The sequence below is a fragment of the Palaemon carinicauda genome, unplaced genomic scaffold (genome assembly GCF_036898095.1).
Source record: "Palaemon carinicauda isolate YSFRI2023 unplaced genomic scaffold, ASM3689809v2 scaffold196, whole genome shotgun sequence".
Classification (NCBI taxonomy): Eukaryota; Metazoa; Arthropoda; class Malacostraca; order Decapoda; family Palaemonidae; genus Palaemon; species Palaemon carinicauda.
The window spans coordinates 158,447-181,770 of NW_027169545.1; the positions used below are offsets into that span (position 1 = coordinate 158,447).

Here is a 23,324-nt window from a genome sequence, read left to right on the forward strand (position 1 = left end):
TCGACCTTTCTGCCAACCTGCCTTCATCCTTCCTGTCTCCTGTACATCATCTTGATGTTCTTCCGAAGCGTTCAGCTGCACGCCAACACTCTCCAGCTCCCCAGCACCCTGCAGTGCACCTATGCTCTCCAACAGCTTGTCTTGGCGGAAAAAGGCTATCGCTCAGCCTCAAGCCTCGCATTAGGACTGAATGGAATGGACATTTCTTCATCGCTAGAACTTTCCTCACTCATACGAAGTTAGGAACTTACATGTCCTTAGTCTGAAGTGAGACCTCCCCTATGGAATGTGGTTCGAGTTCTCAGGTCTCTAAAGAGACCTCTCTATAAACCATTATCGCCACCTAACTTGGAAGACGGTGTTCCTGCTACCTTTGGCTTCGGCCAAGCGAGTTAGTGAACTTCATGGTCTCTCTTACGACATTGCCCATTCAAGGAGATGGGGGAGAGGTAACGTTCAGCTTTGTCCTTGAGTTGTTGCTTAGACTCATAACCCGGGAGTAGCTGATCCTCGATTCGACTCCTTCCGGATTTCGAGTCTTCGTTCTGTAACAGATGACCCTGATCACTTACTCTGCCCAGTGAGGAGTTTGAGGTTGTACCTTAAGAGAACACCCGCAGCCTGTCCCTGTGTGCCTGCACTCTTCGCCAGCTCAGGAAGGACGAAGAGGAGGGTCACCAAGAACATCATCTCAGCATTGATTTGCAAGGTCATAGGCCATGTGCTGAATCCAGATCCTCCTCCTTCACGTCACCCCAGAGCTCATGGTGTCAAGAGGCGTAGCTACGTCCCTGGCATTCAAGAGGAACTTCTCAGAAACAGGTTCTTCAGGCTGGGGTGTGGAAATGTCAGAACACTTTCACAGCCCACTGCCTGCAAGATATGACCCACAGGAGGCTCGATACGTTTTCTATCGGCCCAGAGGTGGCTGCACAACAGCTGGTATAATACCTCAAGCTCTTTATTGGACTAGTAGCAGAAAGTTGAGGGCACTGTTTACTCGGTTTTAATTCTGTGTGAAAAAAAAGGTTTGACTGAATCTTATTCTTTTCTTCATCGTCCCCTCTCTTGCGGAAAGCAGCATCCTTGTTTTTCTGCATACGCTAAACTAAAACCACTGCAGGTAAACCCTGCTCCCATGTGTACCTAGTATTGAGCTAATACTGTTGCGTCCTCATACATTGGCGAGATTGTATTAGGAAAGTCTCGGTTACAATAGTTTTTATTACAGAAGACTCAAAATAACTTTTATCTGGATGGTCATACTTCTAAATATATCAACATACAGCTTGCATAGGCCGCGTTGTGATCAGGGCAACACCTGCCCTGGGTGTTGGGAGTGGTCTGCCTCCCAGTGGGAGAGCTTTAGATGTAGGTGCAAGAAGTCTTAAGAGAGATTCTTTGCCTTCGGGGTCCTCATCAAAGTCAAAGAAACCTCTGACTTCTTAATTGACCCCCTGATCTCTTCCTGAATCTCTTACTCGATCAGTCTCCCGGGGAACGTTCAAGCAGAAGCATAGACCATTTAACACCAGGTCAACTTTGGGGTTCGAGGGACAGAACTGTGGTCATATTTTACAGGTGTGGCCATCGCTGGGTATGGCTGGTCCCCTATTGAACAAGGTGTTGTTGGAGCTTCTCCATTGAGCTTCTGAGAGTAAGTGACACTGTCTTTGTCTGAGGTGGATCTGTTTGCCGATGAGTGTTGTCCTTTGCTATCCTGGAGTTTCTGCTACCTTGCCCACAGAGGGGTGTTCCCCTTTGTCTTTGCCTGCTGTGGAACTATAAAATGAGACATAATTCTTTTGTGTTTTACAGTTAAGCAACCTTTTTCTTGCATGTTATCTCTAGCTGGACCATAGAGAATGATTGCATAGCATTCATTACCATAGTGTTTATTGATTCTGTATAGTTCACAGACTGTAAGTGGACCCATCAGGGAAAATAGGCTTGAGGCTGGATACCATATATCATGTATTATTGCTATCTCATAATTATTTTTATCATTGTCAGTTGTTTTCCATCATAAAATAATTGCCTCATATATATTGACAGATTTTCCATGGGTAGTGTTTCACATACACATCCCCAGAAACAAGTGACAATAAAGTGGCATAGAAAGAGTTCAGCAGCAGTCAAAGTTAAGGGTTGTCAATGTCCAAACCCTGCTGACTCCCTTTGTAGAAAATGAACCATAATGTTGTGTGGTTCTCCTTTAAGCTTGAAGCTTTCTTAAGTCGCGAGCTTGGAACTTTCTTATGTCACAAACTTGGAACTTTGTTTGAATACTTTGACCTTGACCGAATAGGCTCTTTTTTGGTGTTATTTGCTAAGAAATTTGCTTCATAAACCTTTTATATTTTATTTTTTGTGTGTGGGGTGTCTTAAAAAAAAAAAAGGTACTTGTGTTTTTGTATTGATATAGGAGTGCCCAATGAATGGGCAGCTTTTTTTTTTTTCTAAATAATTTTTATGTCTAGTTTTTATTCAATTCTTATTCCACGTCATAAGAATGAACTTTTGTTGCTAAGTCGTCTTCCCTTCGTTCAAGTATCCCCAGAAGGACAAATGCCCACTTACAAGCTTAAGAAGTCTTCAGGAGTACACCTTCCCCCTCTCTCTGATTTGGGCGGCTCTTATCAAGGCGAGGGAAACCAGTCGTCTTTCCTTCCTTGGCCCTCATCTCTCCCTTCTGACCACAGAAGAACTGGTTCCCAGACCTCTTTGTGGTCTTAGTGGAGCCTCCTGTCTGATTGCTAGAGAGATCAGATCTACACGAACAGCCCCAATTTAACCGTTTCAATCAGGGGCTCTACATGCTTCATCTTCATACTTGGAACCTGTCTGGAGGTTCTCAAGGTAAGAAGGCTTTTCGTTTAGTTAGCCTCAGACATTTGACGCTCTACACGTCGAGTTTATCAAGTCAAATGGGCAGTTTGTTTGACGCTGGTACTGGATGAAAGGTCATTCTTCTTCCAGACCCTCTCGGCCTAAAATTGCAGAATTCCTGGTCCATCTTCACAGGGATAGAGGGTATCTGATAGTGTTGAGGAGACACTGGACAACACAAAGGCAACCAGAAAGAAACAACTTATCAAGTGAGTAATGTTACTTTGCCATAACAGTAGAACCAAAGCAAAAGGCAGAGAGAATGATATGGAAGAGTTTGTGGTAAATTTTCGTGTCTGTGCAAGATTACTATAAAGCCTTTTGCTGTTCATAATTCTGGAGGAAGGCTGAGAGGTGCATAGCAGTATTAGCAAGACAATTTTGATGGTGACTAGAGAGGAAGTACCGTAATGAAAATAAGACAATGGATGAAACTCTTTGTCTTTTTGAAGAGCAAGGGGAAAACTATTTAAAGAATAAAACCAATAATGTCACAGGAGATACTGTGGATTATAGAATCTACAGAGGAAATGAGATTTTTAGATGCTTGAAATGTGTAACAAGAACAGATAGAGCACATATCGATGTGTGTGGTTTCTATGTTTAGGAAAAATGCAAATTACAGTACTTTATGAATTTATTTTATTTTTTAGAAGACTCCATTAATTTTATTGAGTTTTGCTCTTCTTCAACTGATTATAGTTTTCTATTTCAGACTTTTCATCTCAAAGGAAGGAATCGTCCACCTCTTGCTGCTAAAGCTTGTAAGCTACTGAAGGTATATGCAAGAGACGTAAGACGTGAAAAGAAAGGGTCATGTTGGAAGTTTTTGTTGTACAGTATGATGTCTGAGAATAGGAAGTTTAGTCTTAATTTCCTCTTTGAAGTCTATTGAAAATAATATTAAGGGGTGTTTCATCTTGTGATAGGGAGAGGATGATGAATTCTGAACCACCTTTTGAATTTTCAATGAAAAGTGAAATTGAAGATCTATTTTCACCTGCAGTCGATCCAGAAAATAATGATACGTCTGGCAGTGTTGCTCTCTTTAATGATGGCGCTCTTTTCTTGGATCCAAAAATGGAAGTCAAAGTAGAGCCAGAAATATTTGATTCTAGCGAAAGCTACTTGAAAAATTCCTTCGAGTACGATGCATCATTGAGTGAAAATGGTTCTTTAAGTTGTAAAAAGGATGTCGATGATGAGGAAAGTGTAGACACTTACTTAGGGACAGCTGTGAAAGAGAATAAAGGAAAAGAAAAGGGAAGACTTTCATGTGTAATCAGTGGAAGAGAATTATTACAGAAAGATGTTTTGAATAAAGAGGTGAATCAAATAAAGGAGAAGCAGATAAAAAAAAGGATCTTTGGTAATGTTAACTCCAATGCTCTAGCTAGAAAGCGATGGACATGCAGTGAATGTGGGAAAACGTTTTCTAATAAATTTAATCTCACTGTACATTTAAGAATTCACACGGGAGAGAGGCCATACAAATGCAATGACTGTAGCAAAACATTTACTTCAAAATGTTATCTCACTAAACATTCAAGAATTCACTTGAGAGAGAGGCCATACAAATGCAATGTCTGTAGCAAAACATTTACTGAAAAACAAAGTCTCACTGCACATTTAAGAATTCACACAGGAGAGAGGCCATACAAATGTAATGTCTGTAGCAAAACATTTATTACAAACCGAAGTCTCACTGCACATATAAAAATTCACACAGGAGAGAAGCTATACAAATGTAATGTTTGTAGCAAAGCATTTACTAGTAAAGCACATCTCACTTACCATTTAAGAATTCACACGGGAGAGAAGCCCTACAAGTGTGATGTTTGTAGCAAAACATTTACTTTCAAACATAATATCACTGAACATTTAAGAATTCACACGGGAGAGAAGCCCTACAAGTGCGATGTCTGTAGCAAAACATTCACTTTCAAACATAATCTCACTGCACATTTAAGAATTCACACGGGAGAGAGGCCATACAAATGCAATGTCTGTAGCAAAACATTTATTACAAAACCAAGTCTCACTGCACATATAAAAATTCACACAAGAGAGAAGCTATACAAATGTAATGTCTGTAGCCAAACATTTACTACAAAACCAAGTCTCACTGCACATTTAAGAATTCACACAGGAGAGAAGCTATACAAATGTAATGTTTGTAGCAAAGCATTTACTAGTAAAGCACATCTTACTTACCATTTAAGAATTCACACGGGAGAGAAGCCCTACAAGTGCGATTTTTGTAGCAAAACATTTACTTTCAAACATAATCTCACTGTACATTTAAGAATTCACACGGGAGAGAAGCCCTACAAGTGCGATATCTGTAGCAAAACATTTACTTTCAAACATAATCTCACTGAACATTTAAGAATTCACACGGGAGAGAGGCCATACAAATGCAATGTCTGTAGCAAAACATTTACTACAAAACCAAGGCTCACTGCACATTTAAAGATTCACACAGGAGAGAAGCTATACAAATGTAATGTTTGCAGCAAAGCATTTACTAGTAAAGCACATCTCATTTACCATTTAAGAATTCACACGGGAGAGAAGCCCTACAAGTGTGATGTCTGTAGCAAAACATTTACTTTCAAACATAATCTCACTGTACATTTTAGAGTTCACACGGGAGAGAAGCCATACAAGTGTGATGTCTGTAGCAAAACATTTACTTTGAAACAACATCTCACTGGACATTTAAGAATTCACACAGGAGAGAAGCCATACAAGTGCGATATCTGTAGCAAAACTTATATTACAAAACAGTCTCTCATTAAACATTTAAGAATTCACACAGGAGAGAAGCCATACAAGTGCAATGTCTGTAGCAAAATATTTATTTCGAAAAGATATCTCACTAAACATAAGAAATCACATGAGAGATCTATTCCAATGTCATGAATGTGGCAAAACATATAATTTAAAACAGAGACTTGATAAACATTTTAGAAGAACTCACATGGAAGGGAAACTATCAAGTGCAAGGACTGTGGTAAGGCTTTTTGGTCTGAAGGTTTTCTCAAGAATCATTATAAAAGGAGCTGCTATTAAATCTGATATTGTGATTGGGAATAAAGAAGAAAAAACAGCAAAGATTATAGATGTGAGAGTTCTTACCCCTTCGCACGATTGCCCAGGCCGTTAGCTCTCAGAGTCGACGAGGTGACATGGTGCGTCCAAATAGCTCATTCGAAGCATAGAGTAGCCCCTCATGTCAGGCACTAGCCAGTTAGTTTTTTTGACTTACACCCACCCAACGACAAGATTCCACTGTAAATATTGTAAGGGTTTGTATATAGTGCAGTAATAAATGACAAATTTGGAAAAAATTAGCATTTTCCCTATGTATACAATCATGGAGCTCTTAACACATACTGGTCCCGCCATCACCTTCCCCCAGGAAGTTCTGCCGCAATTGCACAGTGACTTTCAGTTACAAGTGGTGGTGTGAGCAGAGTGGTTGGTCCAACTCTTGCTCTCCCTTCGCTAAGTAGCTAAAAGTTTTACAGCTAGTTCCAGCTGTTGTCAAAATGCTTCTCCGCTGTAAAGAGCTCCAGGTTTGTAAAGTTAGGAAAAATACAAATTATTTACAAATTTGTCATATCAGCATAATTATTACTATTAGAAGCGCCAAGGTGCGAAAGCAAATTGCCACTAGCCCAAGGGACCAAATAGTTGACAGTCTGGTGCAGTGAAGAAATAGGAATGTAAAGAATAAACTATATAAGAGAAAAATTATATTATTTCAAGATAGAGTACAATGTTGAATAAATAAGCATTATAAAAACCAGGAAATGAAACATCGTCTACAGAAAAACATTTGTATCAAGTTTGAACTTGTAAATATCTACTGATTCAGTTGCAGGGGCAATAGTTGATTGGCTTGGTCACAGCCTAAATAAAGCTTAGAGAATAGTATACAGCATTAAGCCTTTTGAAACAATGCTGGTGACATTGTCTCTTTTTTAAAGTAATACCTGATGATTCTACCTGCTTTTTGTACTGTAGTGAAGCTATGAATGTTAGCAGGAAGGAAGAATTAAAAGCCAGTCTGCTCATATTGGAATATGAAGCCATGCAATTATTTACAAAGTACTATGGTATGGTGATAGCTTCATTTTGGGGGTTTGAATATAAGAATAGTAATAAGGTAGAAAAGTATTTTTTAAGATTTATGTGATTTTCTTGATGTTATCTCTTTTATGGTCTTAGTGACTAGTTTAGGTTTTATAATTTTCCATTGGATTGTCCTTGAGAGGAGAATCTTCATTAAAATATCTAACTATTTGGTTTCTCTTTCATTTTCACAAATGCTCTTCTCAAACATTTCAGTCTGCATTGGTCTCTCTGGAGAGAGAGTTTCTCATCAAATGATTTCACAGCATTCTTAGTACAGTACTGTATTCAGGTTTCACAAGAATGAAGTTAAGATTTAAATATATTTGTTCCGTAACGAATACAAACCACGCTATTTAATTGGGGTATTACTTTCAGCGTAGCTGAAATGACGAGCCATTAAAATTTAGCGAGGGTTAACTACCCATGCCGCTAGTTAGTGTGGGAGGTAGGGGGTTAGCTTGCTACCCCTCCCTCTCACACATTAGCTTGAATGAAGACCGGTTGTAACCGCTCTTCCTCCTCGCCTATTTTGGACTGCCATTAATTTTTGTCTTTTAACTTCCTTTTTCATATATATGCAGTATATATATATGAAAGCAGTATATATATATATGAAAACATTCTTATATATATATATATATATATATATATATATATATATATATATATATATATATATATATATATATAGAAATGTTGTAAGTTTACTTTTCAGCGTTTGTGCTGTGCCTCTGATAACATATATGACAGGTTCTCAAGACACTTGTGAAAGGCTGGGGATCCTTACCTTCCGACCTCTCCCCCCTTGTCCATCGGTCTTCCTGTCGCCAGATAACCTGCTGTTGACTCGGCCGCCACCGCAGGGAAATCTTTATCGTTTGGACCACCCTCCTCGTTCAACTGTTGTTTTTGTCTTTCCCTCTTCCACGGGGAACATTTGATTACTGAAGGAAGGGAGTGTGGCCTTTCTCTTCTCAAGGTTGTTCACCTTGCATGGACATCCGACAGTGTTCTAACGGGGGAGGTCCTTTCCCGTTTGCGGGTTAGGTTGCGCTTCCGATTGGTTTTTAATTATTTAAGTGAAATTATAATTATTTGTAATTTAACTTTGTTCCAACACAGGGACTTACCTCGAACTACTTTCTTAGGAGTTACCTGGAACCTCCTCTCAACTGACCAGAGTTTTGTGTAGTTTACCCTACTTCCGTTTTCTGTGATGGTATGCCTAGGCGGAAGGATACGTGCCCTGAGGGCAGTCTCGAGGCAGTCCTCATGTTAGCTTGGTTCTTGACCTTCAGTAAGTTCTCTGGTTGCGTCGTGATATCATCTCGACACTCTCCATATCTCAGTGCGACCCTTTGTGTCCCCGACTCTTGTGTTCCACGTGTGTTTCCTCGTGGTCCGTTGTGCTTTCCCTCGTGCTTTCGCGCTTATAACTTAATTCCCTCGTGTTTTCCCTTGTGTTTATTAGTTTTCTCTTATCATTTTCCGCTACGTTCCTGTGTCTGGCGGTACTGTGATAGTGCGTTATGGAGTATACCCGCCGTTGTCCTGGGCCTATGGCCGGGAAGTCGTGTGGGGCGTTCTTGTCCAAGCCCGATGTGGACCCGCACTCCCTTTGTTCCTCGTGTAGGGGTAAAGTGTGCCTTCCTTCGGACGTGAAAAGAGGAAAGAGGCTTCAGACAAGGATTCAAGATCCCGAAGATTCCATCTTCAAAGGGGAATCAAAACGGGGAATCCTTGGTCCCTGTCTCTTCTGAAGCGGTTTTTCCTTGACAGACCACCGTCAGCAAACAAGAAAGCATCAACAGACTGATCTCTAGATCACTGTTTGCTGATGGCTAGCTTACGATTTGCTGATCGCTATCTCGCCGATCACCAGATCGCCAATTGCTAGCTCTGCTCTGATCATTGACTTTTAATCCCTGCAATGACTAACGATCTCCGATTGCTAACGTTCCAATCACGATTGCTAGTCAACAACTAGTCATCAGCTTGCTGATCACTAGGTCACCGATGGGCAGCTCATCTTTCTTCGATCATCGAACTCCGCTCACTGATCTCTGACCAGCCCATCGTCAGCTTGCTGATCTCTTACCAACCAGGAGGGACCATAGTCAGCTTGCTAATCTCTAGCTCACAGATCACTGGTCCACGATCGATCGCTGATCATCAGTGGCTTACCATCACCAACTGACTATCATTAAACCATTCTGCTGTCTCTCAGGGATCTCAAAGCAGATTACCAACTCATTTATCGCCTACCTACCTAGCTGACTGACCAGACAGCCTTCATCTGCCTGTCAGTTACATTCCTGGGCTCACAGACCACAGATTCACCGATCATTGGCAATTCGCCTGCAGTTCGTGACTCAGACTTACCAGTCAATCTCTGCCCGTAGTTCCCTAGATCAGAAGGTATACAACATACTTCTCGCTACTGGCCGTTCGCCATCACACTAAAGTGATCGGCAAACGATTGACAACCCTCATCAGCGGCTTGTCGACAGGGATTACTTGCGAGCACTCTCCAACTGCACATTGACCACGATACCCAACTGTTAACCATTGATTAACATTCCCCAGATTGATTCTATTCTAAGGAATAGCATCAATCCCATCAGAGCGCATAGTAGGGTTAAGCATTGCCTTCCTTCTGTCAGTTAAAGGAATTCTCTCTCAGGGAAGAATCCTCACACAGGGTATAACGTCTGATCCTTTACACCACGAGTCAAGACCCCAACATCAACAATCTCCCATGCGAAAGGATGCGCAAGGAGCTGTCCCTTTGGGTCGATGTCCACACTATGTTGGAGTTCGAACAAGGGCTAAGAACTTAGGTCTTCATTTGCACATTGGACCTGAAGGACACATACTTCCAGGCTCGTTGGAAGATTCAGTCTAGACAAACAAGAAACACCAGTTAAGGGCACTGAGCTTCGGTCTTTCCGCTACACCCATCCTGGTCTCACAGGATCGGCTTCTGTCTCCTCCGTTTCGGGATGACTGACGGACCTTAGCAGACTCAGTGGCAACCTTGCATTACACCGGAACTTCTGAAGTCCTTTTACCAAGATCTAGTGATCTAGGTAAACCTGTGGAAGTCTTCCCTACTTCCCTCCCAGAAGTCTGGTGTATCTGGGAATGATTCTAGATACCAATCTCCAGAAAACTTTCTCAAAACTAGAAGAACTCCCATCCCTGAGAGACTTGAGTCTGATTGGAATCAGCCCCTCGATCCCCCAGACATTTTGACCCCCATGGGACCAGAAGTTTGGACAAACCTCAAGGGATGGGTGTCAGTCGAGAATCTACAGAGTGGTATAACCTTCTCATCCTTCCCCACCCCTCGGACTTGATGCTGTGCTTAGAACACATCAAAAGAAGAGAGGAGGGACCAAAGTGCTGCACCACACGACCTCAGCCCTCTGGACAGAGTTCGAAAGTACCTTCACTTAAATCTCTTAAGAGATGAAGGACAACTTTCCGGTCCTTCAGCAGCCTCATCGGTTCCTAACAGACCACTCAGTGATGTGATGGGCGACAACACCACACACCACATGGAGGCTCACATCGGCAAGCAAGAAGGAACTTGCTCGTAGCCTCTTCCCATCTAACAGTATAAACACTAAGATTGGCCAAAGTCCGTTTGGTGCCACTATCAGCCCACTTCATTCCAGACGAGAGGAATGTACTCACCAACAATCTGTGCACGGCATCTCAGATAAGGTATACCGAATGGTCTTTGGATCACCTTTAGCTGATAAAGTCCCGACTTTACGGGGTCCTCCAACTAGGGATCTGTTTGCAACACTCCTGAACCTCAGGCTGCCTTTGCTCCCCAGCCCTAGACCCCAAGGCTCTGTGGCACAAAACAGTCCCACAACGGTGGGTACAACAATTATGTTTACGTCTTATCTCTGTTTTGTCTGGAGAAGGGCACTCATGAAGGCTAGAACATCGGTCAGCCTCTCAAGGACTCTCATAGTTCCGCTATGGCATTACGCAGAACGGTTTCCAAACCTTTTGCAGCTCCTGATAGAGTCTCCAAGAGAACCCTCTCCACATCACAGACAACCCACTTTGACACCTACCACAAGCTATAGCTTTGCTATGATTGTGCCCCTGGAGACTACCCTGTACCTCCTCTCCCATAGAGGCTTTTCGCAATAAGTTGCGAAAAAGTTGTCTAGATATCTGAGGAATTCCTCAGCATCAGTCTTACCAGGCAGTATAGCGTCTAGTGTGGTTGGTGTCATGTGAAAGTGTGTCTCTCCACTCGATACCTTTATTCCAGCAATAGCGGAATCCTCGAGTATATGCCAGAGGAAAAGACCCCCTTTTCAGTTTCAACAGGTAAAGATGATCTCTCAACCTTGATCCTTCACCTACAAACTAAAAGGAAGGACATCCTCTCATCGCTAGACCTTCCCTAACTCATACGGACTTACAACTTTCCTTTCTCCAGTTGGAATATAGACCTTCCTCTCGGAACATGGTTCAAATTCTCCGGTCTCGAAAGAGACCTCCTTATGTTCCACTTTACCTGGCAACAAATTTTCACCTGGTTTAAGAAGACAATGTTCCTACACACTCTGACAGCAGCCATACGAGTTAAGGAACTTCATGGTCTCTCTTTCGACATCGCCCATTAATGAGAAGGGCGAAAGGCAATCTTTAGATTCGTCCCCGAGTATGTCGCCGGACACAGTTTCCAGAGGTGACAGATCCTACACGAGTCTCCACTCGATAACGGACGATCCAGATCATCCGTTACTGTACCCAGGGGAAGGTATGAGACTACCTTAAGAGAACGGCAACAGCTCACCCGGGTCCCTTCTGTTGTCATCAGCACTGGTAGAGACTAAAGGAGGATCACCAAAACATCATCTCAACATGACAACTCACGATGTCAGGGGCATAGCTATGCCCCTGGTCCTTAGCAGATTACTCTGTGACGCAGGTTTCACAAGAAAGGATGTGAATGCTCCAAGTGACTTTCACAACCTTTCCCCTGCAAGACGTGACCCACAGGAACTCGATATGATCTCTATCGGTCGTGTGGTGGCTGCACAACAGCTGGTTGTATACCTCAGGCTCTTTATTGGACAAGTAGCAGAAGGCTGAGGACACTGTTACCCGAATTTAGTCTGCGTGAATGAAAAGATTTAACTGTCTCTTATTCTTTTCTTCATCCTACCCTCTCGTGGAGAAAGCAGCATCCTGGATTCTCTGCGTAAGCTCACCTCAAACCACTGCAGGTAAACCATGCTCCATTGTGTACCTAGTATTAAGCAAATACTGTTGCGTCCCCATACCCTGGCGAAGTGGTATTGGGAAAGTCTTGGTTACAAAAGTTTTCTCATACAAAAAGACTCTTGATAACTTTACCTAGACAGTCACACTTCTGAATATCTTAACACACAAGCCTGCATAGGCTGCGGACCTAGCAAGGTTTTAACAAGGCGCAAGGACTCCTTACTTTGAGTACTAACATACGCAGATAAGGAGCCCCCGGGGTGAAGCCAAAAGCCAGATTGGCAGGGACTTCCACCCTTCCTAATACCTTAGCTATTTATACAAACTTGCCCGCCAGCTAGACCTTGAAGTCTTACCTCCAAACAAAGTGAGCTAAATCACCGGTGTGTGAGTGTGAGCGGTAGCAAGCTCCCCCCCCACCCCCCCACTAAATAGCGTTATGGGTAGTTAACCCCTCGGTAGATTTTAATGGCCTGTTATTTCAGCTTCACAGAAAGTAATACCCCTAAATAAATAGCTAATTTTTGTATTGTTAGGAAAAATACAAATTATCTACGAATTTGTCATATCTTTAGCTAATCATACAAATTGTCCCTCCATCACTTGTCCTCCGTAAGAACTTCCTGCAATGAAAAATGGTGACATATCACTGATGTGTGAGTGGGGGTACCCGGTTATCCCGGATACCCCCTCGACCCTCCCACTACCTAGTGGGTGGGTGGTTGCCACCTTCCATTAAAGTCCTAATGGCTAGTCTTCCAGCTTTGCCAAAAGATGATCCCCTTTAAATAATTAAAGGTTTCTATGTTAGGAAAAATACAATTTTCAATATTAATCTTACCCGATGATCATGTAGCTGTCAACTCTGTTGCCCGACAGAAAAATCTAAGGTCGGGATACGCCAGCGATCGCTATACAGGTGGGGGTGTACACAACAGCGCCATCTGTCGAGTAGGTACTCAGGTACTTCTTGTCAACAAGAACTCAATTTTTCCTCTGTCGTGCCACCGGCAAGACCTACTTGGATACGCTGTTGTTTCTGGAGTTGTTTTTCACGATTTTGGTGATGTATTCGCTCTAGATTTTAGCCTTCGCTATTCAGGAACCTTTATCATTAGCTTATCAAGCTTTTTGATTAGATTTGGATTAATTGTTAATGAACTTTGCTAGATTTTGGAATTCCCCCTTGACTATTTCTACAATTCAAGATGTCTGACCATTCTCAAGTCCCTAAGTACAGGCAGTGTAGCGTTAGGGCTTGTTCTAGGCGTCTTCCGAAGGCCTCCATAGATCCTCACACCGTTTGTTCCAATTGTAGGGGTAAATCCTGTCAATTGGAAGATCGATGTGAGGAATGCGCTGGGCTTTCAGAATTCGATTTTAACGAATTCCTAAAGAATGCACGTAGGCTAGAGAAGGATAGGATCAGGAGCTCTTTTGATTTTTCCTCTCCCCATGCCCCTCAACCTACTCCTTCCCCTGTAGTGGTGACTCCCGACCCTGCTACTAGTGCTCAACCCTCCATGGCGGACATGATGCGTGCCATTCAGGCTCTTGGTGACAGAGTGGAGTCATTAGCTAATGACCGGAATCAACTTTTGGCAGATGTCAAAGAGTTGAAAGCGCAAAGTGCAGTGGGAAGTGTAGTGAGTGCAAGTGAAGTGAAAAGTGTCAGTGTCAGTGTTGCGCATGAGGGTACATCTGTTCGTGCCAGTCGTCCTCCCAGTCCGGGACCTCTTGCAAGCTCCCAAGCCCAGGGGAGAAGCAATGTCGAAGGACCAAAGGGTTCGACAGGCCTTGATCAGCGTACGGATGTACCCTCAGTGGTTGCGGACGTATCTGTCAGAGATCGTCCCATCCACAAGCAGACGAATGAGCCCTATCATTCCTCGTCTGTGGAAGAAGTTTCGAGGAAGAAACGTTGGACCAAGGTCTCACGACCTCTCAAGCGTAAGGTCCCTTCCGAGCGAGTCCAACGGCCCAGGTGTAGCCACTGGGTCAGTTCGGACTCGCCGCAGTCTTCCGAAGACTGCACACCTCCCAAGAGAGGTAGAGTGGTTCCGCAGCAGGCAACTACTCCGTCTGTTGCCGCACCAACCACGGTAGATCCTAAGTGGTCCATGCTGCAGACTATGCAGTCTCAGCTTGCTTCCTTCATGCAGGAGTATCGTGCTGAGAAGGTTGACACTGCACCAGTTAACCTACAACCTGCCACGGTTGTGCGCTCAGCAGATACTGCGGCTGCCTGCTCCCACACTCCACCTGTGAGAGCTCCACCACCGATGCGCAGTCGACCCTGCCAGACGCATGTTCATGCTGCACCCTCCGTTGACATGCGTGAGCTACCGCATCAGCAGTGGGAAGGTGCTGTCGAGCTGCCGTGTTTTGACGCAATGCAGCATGCTCCGCAACCCATGCGGCATGCTCCGCAACCCACGGCAGTCCCTCCCACGCACCAGCACTCCGCTTTTGTTGTTGCCAGCTCGCAGACTGACCAGCAGCGGCATGATGTTGGATCCGCAGCAGCTACGCATGCACCCGTGCTGCCGGATTCAGCCGTTCAGCTTTCTGCTCCACCTTTGCCACTTCCTCCTCAGCTTTCAGATGATGGAGTATCTGTTGACGACGAAGCTGCGCATTTGGACGATCCGCACTCCGACTTAGAAGAACCCAAGTCTACGCCTCCCTCCTTAGACTTTAGGAAAGTCCTTGCCCTGTTCAGGGATTTGTATCCGGAACAGTTTGTGTCTGCAACCCCTCGCTCTCCTCCCTCCGAGTTTGCTTTAGGCATGCAGTCAGCAGCTCCTGCCTTCACCAAACTTGTACTCGCACGCTCATCCAAGAGAGCTTTGAGGGTTATGGGAGAGTGGTTGCAGTCCAAGAAGCAGCTGGGAAAGACTGTTTTCATCTTTCCGCCTACCAAGCTTGCTTCCAAATCTAGCGTCTGATATGCCACGGGAGAGGAACCCGGCTTGGGAGTTCCTGCCTCTGCCCAGGGCGACTTCTCAAGTCTGGTTGACTCTCCCCGCAGGCTGGCTATGAGACGATCTAAGATTTGCTGGTCCTTTTCTGACATGGATCATCTGTTGAAGGGAGTTTTTCGTGCTTTTGAGATCTTCAACTTCCTCGATTGGTGTTTGGGAGCGTTAAACAGAAAGACTTCCCCTTCGGATAAGGACTCTGCCATGCTTATCATGTCTAGCATGGACAAAGCCATTCGGGATGGGTCTGGTGAGCTTGCGGCTTCGTACGTGTCGGGAGTGCTTAAGAAGAGAGAACATCTTTGCTCCTTCTTGTCGGCTGGGATCACTCCTTGCCAGAAGTCGGAGTTGTTGTTTGCTCCACTTTCCAAGTGTCTCTTTCCGGAAGAGCTGATCAAGGGGATGGCTGCCTCGTTGATCCAGAAGGATACCCATGACCTGGTGACGTCCTCCGCACGTAAGGCCAAAGCTTTACCTTCCGTGCCTAGACCTAGGATGGACACACCAGCGTCTAGGTTCATCCCGCCCTTTCGTGGCAGAACCTCCAGCAGAGGAGGTACCCGTGCCGACAGTCATCGTGGCAAATCGAAGAAGGGTTCCAAGTCCTCAAAAGGCAGAATCTGACTGCCTACCTCTCCAGACAGCAGTGGGAGCCAGGCTCAAGAACTTCTGGCAAGCTTGGGAGAACAGAGGTGCAGACGCTCAGTCTGTGAAGTTGCTAAGGGAGGGGTACAGGATTCCGTGTTGCCGCAGTCCCCCTCTAGCAACTTCTCCCATCAACCTCTCTCCCAACTACAAGGAGAAGGACAAGAGGCTAGCGTTGCAACAAGAGGTGTCGCTCTTGCTACACAAGGGAGCGGTAGTCATAGTCCGGGACCATCAATCCCCGGGCTTCTACAACCGTCTCTTCCTGGTAGCGAAGAAGACAGGAGGTTGGAGACCGGTGCTGGACGTCAGTGCTCTCAATGCTTTTGTCACCAAGCAGACGTTCACAATGGAGACGACGAAGTCGGTCCTAGCAGCGGTCAGGAAGGAAGACTGGATGGTCTCGTTAGACCTGAAAGACGCATACTTTCATGTCCCCGTCCATCCAGACTCCCAACCTTTCCTAAGGTTCGTCTTTGGAAAGGTCGTGTACCAGTTCCAAGCCCTGTGCTTTGGCCTAAGCACGGCACCTCTTGTGTTTACCAAACTGATGAGGAATATTGCCAAATTCCTTCACTTGGCAGACATCAGAGCCTCCCTCTATTTGGACGACTGGCTTTTAAGAGCTTCGTCAAGTCGTCGCTGTCTGGAGAATCTCAGATGGACTATGGATCTGACCAAGGAATTGGGTCTCCTGGTCAATATAGAGAAGTCCCAACTCGTCCCATCCCAAACCATTGTCTATCTAGGTATGGAGATTCAGAGTCGAGCTTTTCGGGCTTTTCCATCGGCCCCCAGGATCAGTCAAGCCCTAGAATGCATCCAGAGCATGCTGAGAAGGAACCGATGTTCAGTCAGGCAGTGGATGAGTCTAACAGGGACACTTTCACCGCTGGCCCAGTTCATCGAGTTAGGGAGACTCCACCTCCTCCCCCTTCAGTATCATCTAGCTGCTCACTGGAGAAAGGACATGACGCTAGAGGCGGTCTCAGTGCCTATTTCCGAAGAGATGAGGTCTACACTGACGTGGTGGAAGAACAGCATTCTTCTCAAGGAAGGTCTACCATTGGCTGTTCAGACCCCCGACCACCGTCTCTTCTCGGACGCATCGGACACGGGCTGGGGTGCGACACTGGACGGACAGGAATGCTCGGGCACGTGGAATCAGGAGCAAAGAACACTTCACATCAACTGCAAGGAGCTTTTGGCAGTTCATCTGGCCTTGATAAACTTCAAGTCCTTCCATCTAAGCAAGGTGGTGGAGGTGAACTCCGACAACACCACAGCCTTGGCGTACATCTCCAAGCAAGGAGGGACTCATTCGAGGAAGTTGTTCGAGATCGCAAGGGACCTCCTCACTTGGTCAAAAGATCGAAAGATTTCGCTGGTAACGAGGTTCATTCAGGGCGACATGAATGTTATGGCAGATCGCCTCAGCCGGAAGGGTCAGGTCATCCCCACAGAGTGGACCCTTCACAAGAATGTTTGCAGCAGACTATGGGCCCTGTGGGGTCAGCCCACCATAGATCTATTCGCTACCTCGATGACCAAGAGGCTCCCGATGTATTGTTCTCCGATTCCAGACCCAGCAGCAGTTCACGTGGATGCCTTTCTTCTGGATTGGTCCCATCTAGACATGTATGCGTTCCCACCGTTCAAGATTGTCAACAGGGTACTACAGAAGTTCGCCTCTCACGAAGGGACACGGTTGACGTTGGTTGCTCCCCTCTGGCCCGCGAGAGAATGGTTCACCGAGGTACTGCAATGGCTAGTGGACGTTCCCAGGACTCTTCCTCTAAGAGTGGACCTTCTGCGTCAGCCGCACGTAAAGAAGGTACACCCAAGCCTCCACGCTCTTCGTCTGACTGCCTTCAGACTATCGAAAGACTCTCAAGAGCTAGAGGCTTTTCGAAGGAGGCAGCCAGAGCGATTGCCAGAGCAAGGAGGACATCCACTCTCAAAGTCTATCAGTCAAAATGGGAAGTCTTCCGAAGCTGGTGCAAGGCGAATGCAGTTTCCTCAACCAGTACCTCTGTAACGCAGATAGCTGACTTCCTTTTACATCTAAGGAATGTAAGATCCCTATCAGCTCCTACGATCAAAGGTTACAGAAGCATGTTGGCAGCGGTCTTCCGCCACAGAGGCTTAGATCTTTCCACCAACAAAGATCTACAGGACCTCCTTAAGTCTTTTGAGACCTCAAAGGAGCGTCGGTTGACTACACCAGGCTGGAACCTAGACGTGGTTTTAAGGTTCCTGATGTCAGCAATGTTCGAACCGCTTCAATCAGCCTCTTTTAAGGATCTCACATTAAAGACTTTTCCTCGTTTGCTTAGCAACAGCTAAAAGAGTCAGTGAGATTCACGCCTTCAGCAGGAACATAGGTTCTACATCTGAAACGGCTACATGTTCCTTGCAGCTTGGTTTTTTAGCTAAAAACGAGCTTCCTTCTCGTCCTTGGCCCAAGTCGTTCGAGATCCCAAGCCTGTCCAACTTGGTGGGGAACGAACTAGAGAGAGTACTTTGCCCAGTAAGAGCTCTTAAGTACTATTCAAGACGTACAAAGCCATTACGAGGACAATCAGAAGCTTTATGGTGTTCTATCAAGAAACCTGCTTTACCGATGTCTAAGAACGCAGTTTCTTATTACATCAGGCTTTTGATTAGAGAGGCCCATTCTCATCTGAAGGAAGAAGACCTTGCTTTGCTGAAGGTAAGGACACATGAAGTTAGGGCTGTCGCTACTTCAGTGGCCTTCAAACAGAACCGTTCTCTGCAGAGTGTTATGGATGCAACCTATTGGAGAAGCAAGTCAGTGTTCGCATCATTTTACCTCAAAGATGTCCAGTCTCTTTACGAGAACTGCTACACCCTGGGACCATTCGTAGCAGCGAGTGCAGTAGTAGGTGAGGGCTCAACCACTACATTCCCATAATCCCATAACCTTTTTTAATCTTTCTCTTGAAATGCTTTTTATTGTTGTTTTTTGGGTTGTACGGAAGGCTAAGAAGCCTTCCGCATCCTGGTTGATTTGGCGGGTGGTCAAATTCTTTCTTGAGAAGCGCCTAGATTAGAGGTTGTGATGAGGTCCTTTAGTATGGGTTGCAGCCCTTCATACTTCAGCACTTAGGAGTCGTTCAGCATCCTAAGAGGATCGCTAGGCTCAGTATGGAAGACGTACTTAAAAAGGCAGAGTAATGGTTCAAGTCGACTTCCTTACCAGGTACTTATTTATTTTATGTTTGTTATTTTGAATAACTGCTAAAATGAAATTCGGGATACTTAGCTTCTAATGTTAACATGTATGCTGGTCTCCACCCACCCCCCTGGGTGTGAATCAGCTACATGATCATCGGGTAAGATTAATATTGAAAAATGTTATTTTCCTTAGTAAAATAAATTTTTGAATATACTTACCCGATGATCATGAATTTAAGGACCCTCCCTTCCTCCCCATAGAGAACCAGTGGACCGAGGAGAAAATTGAGTTCTTGTTGACAAGAAGTACCTGAGTACCTACTCGACAGATGGCGCTGTTGTGTACACCCCCACCTGTATAGCGATCGCTGGCGTATCCCGACCTTAGATTTTTCTGTCGGGCAACAGAGTTGACAGCTACATGATCATCGGGTAAGTATATTCAAAAATTTATTTTACTAAGGAAAATAACATATTACTTCTAAATTAGTCCTATTTTCATTGTGCTCTTCTCCAGCTGATTATAGTTTTCTATTATTCCAGACTTTTCATCCCAAAGGAAGGAATCATCCACCTCTTGCTGCCAAAGCTTGTAAGCTACTGAAGGTATATGCAAGAGACGTAAGGCAAGAAAAGAAAGGGTCATGTTGGAAGTTTTTGTTGTACAGTATGATGTCTGAGAATGGGAAGTTTAGTCTAAATTTCCTCTTTGAAGTCTATTGAAAATAATATTTAGGGGTATTTCATCTTGTGATAGGGAGAGGATGATGAATTCTGAACCACCTTTTGAATTTCCAATGAAAAGTGAAATTGAAGATCCACTTTCACTTGCAGTCGATCCAGAAAATAATGATATGTCTGGCAGTGTTGCTGTCTTTAATGATGGCGCTCTTTTCTTGGATCCAAAAATGGAAGTCAAAGTAGAGCCAGAAATATTTGATTCTAGTGAAAACGGTTCATTAAGTTGTAAAGGGGATGTCAATGATGAGGAAAGTGTAGACACTTACTTAGGGACAGCTGTGAAAGAGGATAAAGGAAAAGAAAAGGGAAGACTTTCATGTGTGATCAGTGGAAGAGAATTATTACAAAAAGATGTTTTGAATCAAGAGGTGAATCAAATAAATGAGAAGCAGATAAAAAAAAGGATATTTGGTAATGTTAACTCCAATGCTTTAGCTAAAAAGCGATGCACATGCAGTGAGTGTGGGAAAACTTTTTCTAATAGATTTAATCTTACCGTGCATTTAAGAATTCACACGGGAGAAAAGCCATACAAGTGCGATGTCTGTAGCCAAACATTTACCCTGAAACAAAGTCTCGCTGTACATTCAAGAGTTCACACAGGAGAGAAGCCATACAAGTGCGATGTCTGTAGCAAAACATTTACTGGAAAAACAAATCTCACTGAGCATTTAAGAATTCACACGGGAGAGAAGCCATACAAGTGCGATGTCTGTAGCAAAACATTTAATACAAAATCATATCTCACTGTACATTCAAGAGTACACACAGGAGAGAAGCCATTCAAGTGCGATGTCTGTTGCAAAACATTTACTACAAAAACACATCTCGCTGAACATTCAAGAGTTCACACTGGAGAGAAGCCACACAAGTGCGATGTCTGTTGCAAAACATTTACTACAAAAACACATCTCGCTGAACATTCAAGAGTTCACACTGGAGAGAAGCCATACAAGTGCGATGTCTGTAGCAAAACATTTTCTTCGAGATGCAGTTTCGCTGCACATTCAACAATTCACACAGGAGAGAACCCATACAAATGTAATGTCTGTAGCAAAACATTAACTAGTAAAACACATCTCACTGTACATTTAAGAATTCACACAGGAGAGAAGCCATACAAATGTAAAGTCTGTAGTAAAACATTTAATACAAAACAACATCTCACTGAACATTTAAGAATTCACACGGGAGAAAAGCCATACAATTGCGATGTCTGTGGCAAAACATTTACTGCAAAACATAATCTCACTGCACATTTAAGAATTCACACAGGAGAGAGGCCATACAAATGCAATGTCTGTAGCAAAACATTCGCTACAAAACTAAGACTTGCTGCACATTTAAGAATTCACACGGGAGAGAAGCCATACAAATGCAATGTCTGTAGCAAAGCATTTACTTGGAACCCATCTCTCAATAAACATTTAAGAATTCACACGGGAGAGAGGCCATACAAATGCAATGTCTGTGGCAAAGCATTTACTTGGAACCCATCTCTCAATAAACATTTAAGAATTCACACGGGAGAGAGGCCATACAAATAGCGAATTCTTTACTTTGAAAAGCTATCTCACTAAACATAAGAAATCACATGAGAGATCTATTGCAATGTCATGAATGTGGCAAAACATTTGATATAAAAGACTCGATAAAATTTTATGAAGAACTCACATGGAAGGGAAACCAGTCAAGTGAAAGGACTGTGGTGAAGCTTTTTGGTCTAAAAGTTTCAAGAATCATTATAGAAGGAGGTGCTATAAAATCTGATATTGTGATCTGGAATAAAGAAGAAAAAACAGCAAAGATTATAGATGTGAGAGTTCTTACCCCTTCGCACGATTGCCCAGACCGTTAGCTCTCAGAGTCGGCGAGGTGACATGATGCCTCCAAACAGCTCATGTGAAGCACAGAGTAACACCTCAGGTCAGGCACTAGCCAGTTAGTTTTTTGGACTTACACTCACCTAACGGTGAGTCTCCACTGTAAATATGGTGAGGGTTTGTATGTAGTGCAGTAATAAATGACAAATTTGGAAGAAATTTGCATTTTCCCTATGTATACAATTCTGGAGCTCTTAACACATACTGGTCCTGCCATCACCTTCCCCCAGGAAGTTCTGCCGCAATTGCACAATGACTTTCATTTACAAGTGCTGGTGTGAGCAGAGTGGTTGGTCCAACTCTTGCTCTCCCTTCACTAAGTAGCTAAAAGTTTTACAGCTAATTCCAGCTGTTGCCAAAATGCGTCTCTGCTGTAAAGAGCTCCAGGTTTGTATAGTTAGGAAAAATACAAATTATTTCCAAATTTGTCATATTAGCATAATTATTACTAATAGAAGACAAGGTGCAAAAGCAAATTGCCACTAGCCCAATTGACCAAATTGTTGACAGTCTGGTGCAGTGAAGAAATAGGAATGTAAAGAATAAACTACATAAGAGAAATGGAAAATGAGATTATTTGAAAATAGATAACAATGTTGAATAAATGAGCATTATAAAAACCAGGAAATGAAACATCGTCAACAGAAAAACATTTGTATCAAGTTTGAACTTTGAAATATCTGCTGATTCAGTTGCAGAATAATATACAGCATTAAGCCTTTTGAAACAATGTTGGTGACCTTGTGTCTTTTTGAAAGTAATACTGGATAATTCTACCTGCTTCTTATACTGTAGTAAAGTTATGAAAGTTAGTTGGAAGGAAGAATTAAAAGCCAGTCTGCTCATATTGGAATATGAAGCCATGCAATTATTTACAAAGTACTATGGTACGGAGATAGCTTCATTTTGGGGGTTTTAATATAAGTATAGTAATAAGGTAGAAAAGTATCATTATTTTTTAAGATTTATGTGTTTTTCTTGATGTGATCTCTTTTATGGTCTTAGTGACTAGTTTAGGTTTTATAATTTTCCATTGGATTGTCCTTGAGAGGAGAATCTTCATTAAAATATCTAAATATTTGGTTTCTCTTTCATTTCCACAATTGCTCTTCTCAAACATTTCAATCTGCATTGGTCTCTCTGGAGAGAGAGTTTCTGGTCAAATTATTTCACAGCATTCTTAGTACAGTACTGTATTCAGGTTTCACAAGAATGAAGTTAAGATTTAAAGATATTTTGCTGAGTAATATTCCAAGTCCCAAGGCTGGGTCTTGTGGGTAAAATCCATAACCCAATTTATTTAAGAATAAATTCCACAGATTTCAGTATTAATGTGAGTTTACAAAATTGAATATGTGATGTTGTTAATTAAGTTTACAATACTGTATATTGATTGTATTTGTGGTATAGAGCTGTAATCATGTCCAGAGGCTGTCATGGTTTGTTTTTGGAAATCCCATTTGTTTGGAATCATAGCTCACCCTAATGTTAACTGTACTAAATGCAATCATTTGGGTCTAATTTCGGGTCAAGTTAGTTGTCGGTGTTTGCATATGGAAAATAGAAAACTGAAGGATTAAAAGCA

The 23,324-nt window shown here is 43.5% G+C and overlaps 1 protein-coding gene across 9 annotated transcripts in view; it reads left to right on the plus strand.

The window, feature by feature from the left end:
* Window positions 1–23,324, plus strand: part of LOC137635913 (zinc finger protein 665-like) — a 130,200-nt gene that overhangs the window by 101,083 nt on the left and 5,793 nt on the right. For 5 of the 9 annotated variants that reach the window (XM_068368352.1, XM_068368353.1, XM_068368349.1 and 2 more), the window contains one exon: window positions 3,605–7,199. The exons of 1 other annotated variant lie outside the window; for it this stretch is intronic. In XM_068368352.1, the coding sequence (XP_068224453.1) occupies window positions 3,826–5,814 (1,989 nt within the window). In that variant the 5' untranslated portion in view covers window positions 3,605–3,825 and the 3' untranslated portion in view covers window positions 5,815–7,199. Of the gene's footprint in view, window positions 1–3,604; window positions 7,200–19,658; window positions 22,778–23,324 lie in introns of those variants that run through there. 3 more of the 9 variants (XM_068368354.1, XM_068368355.1, XM_068368356.1) reach the window with 2 other exon arrangements.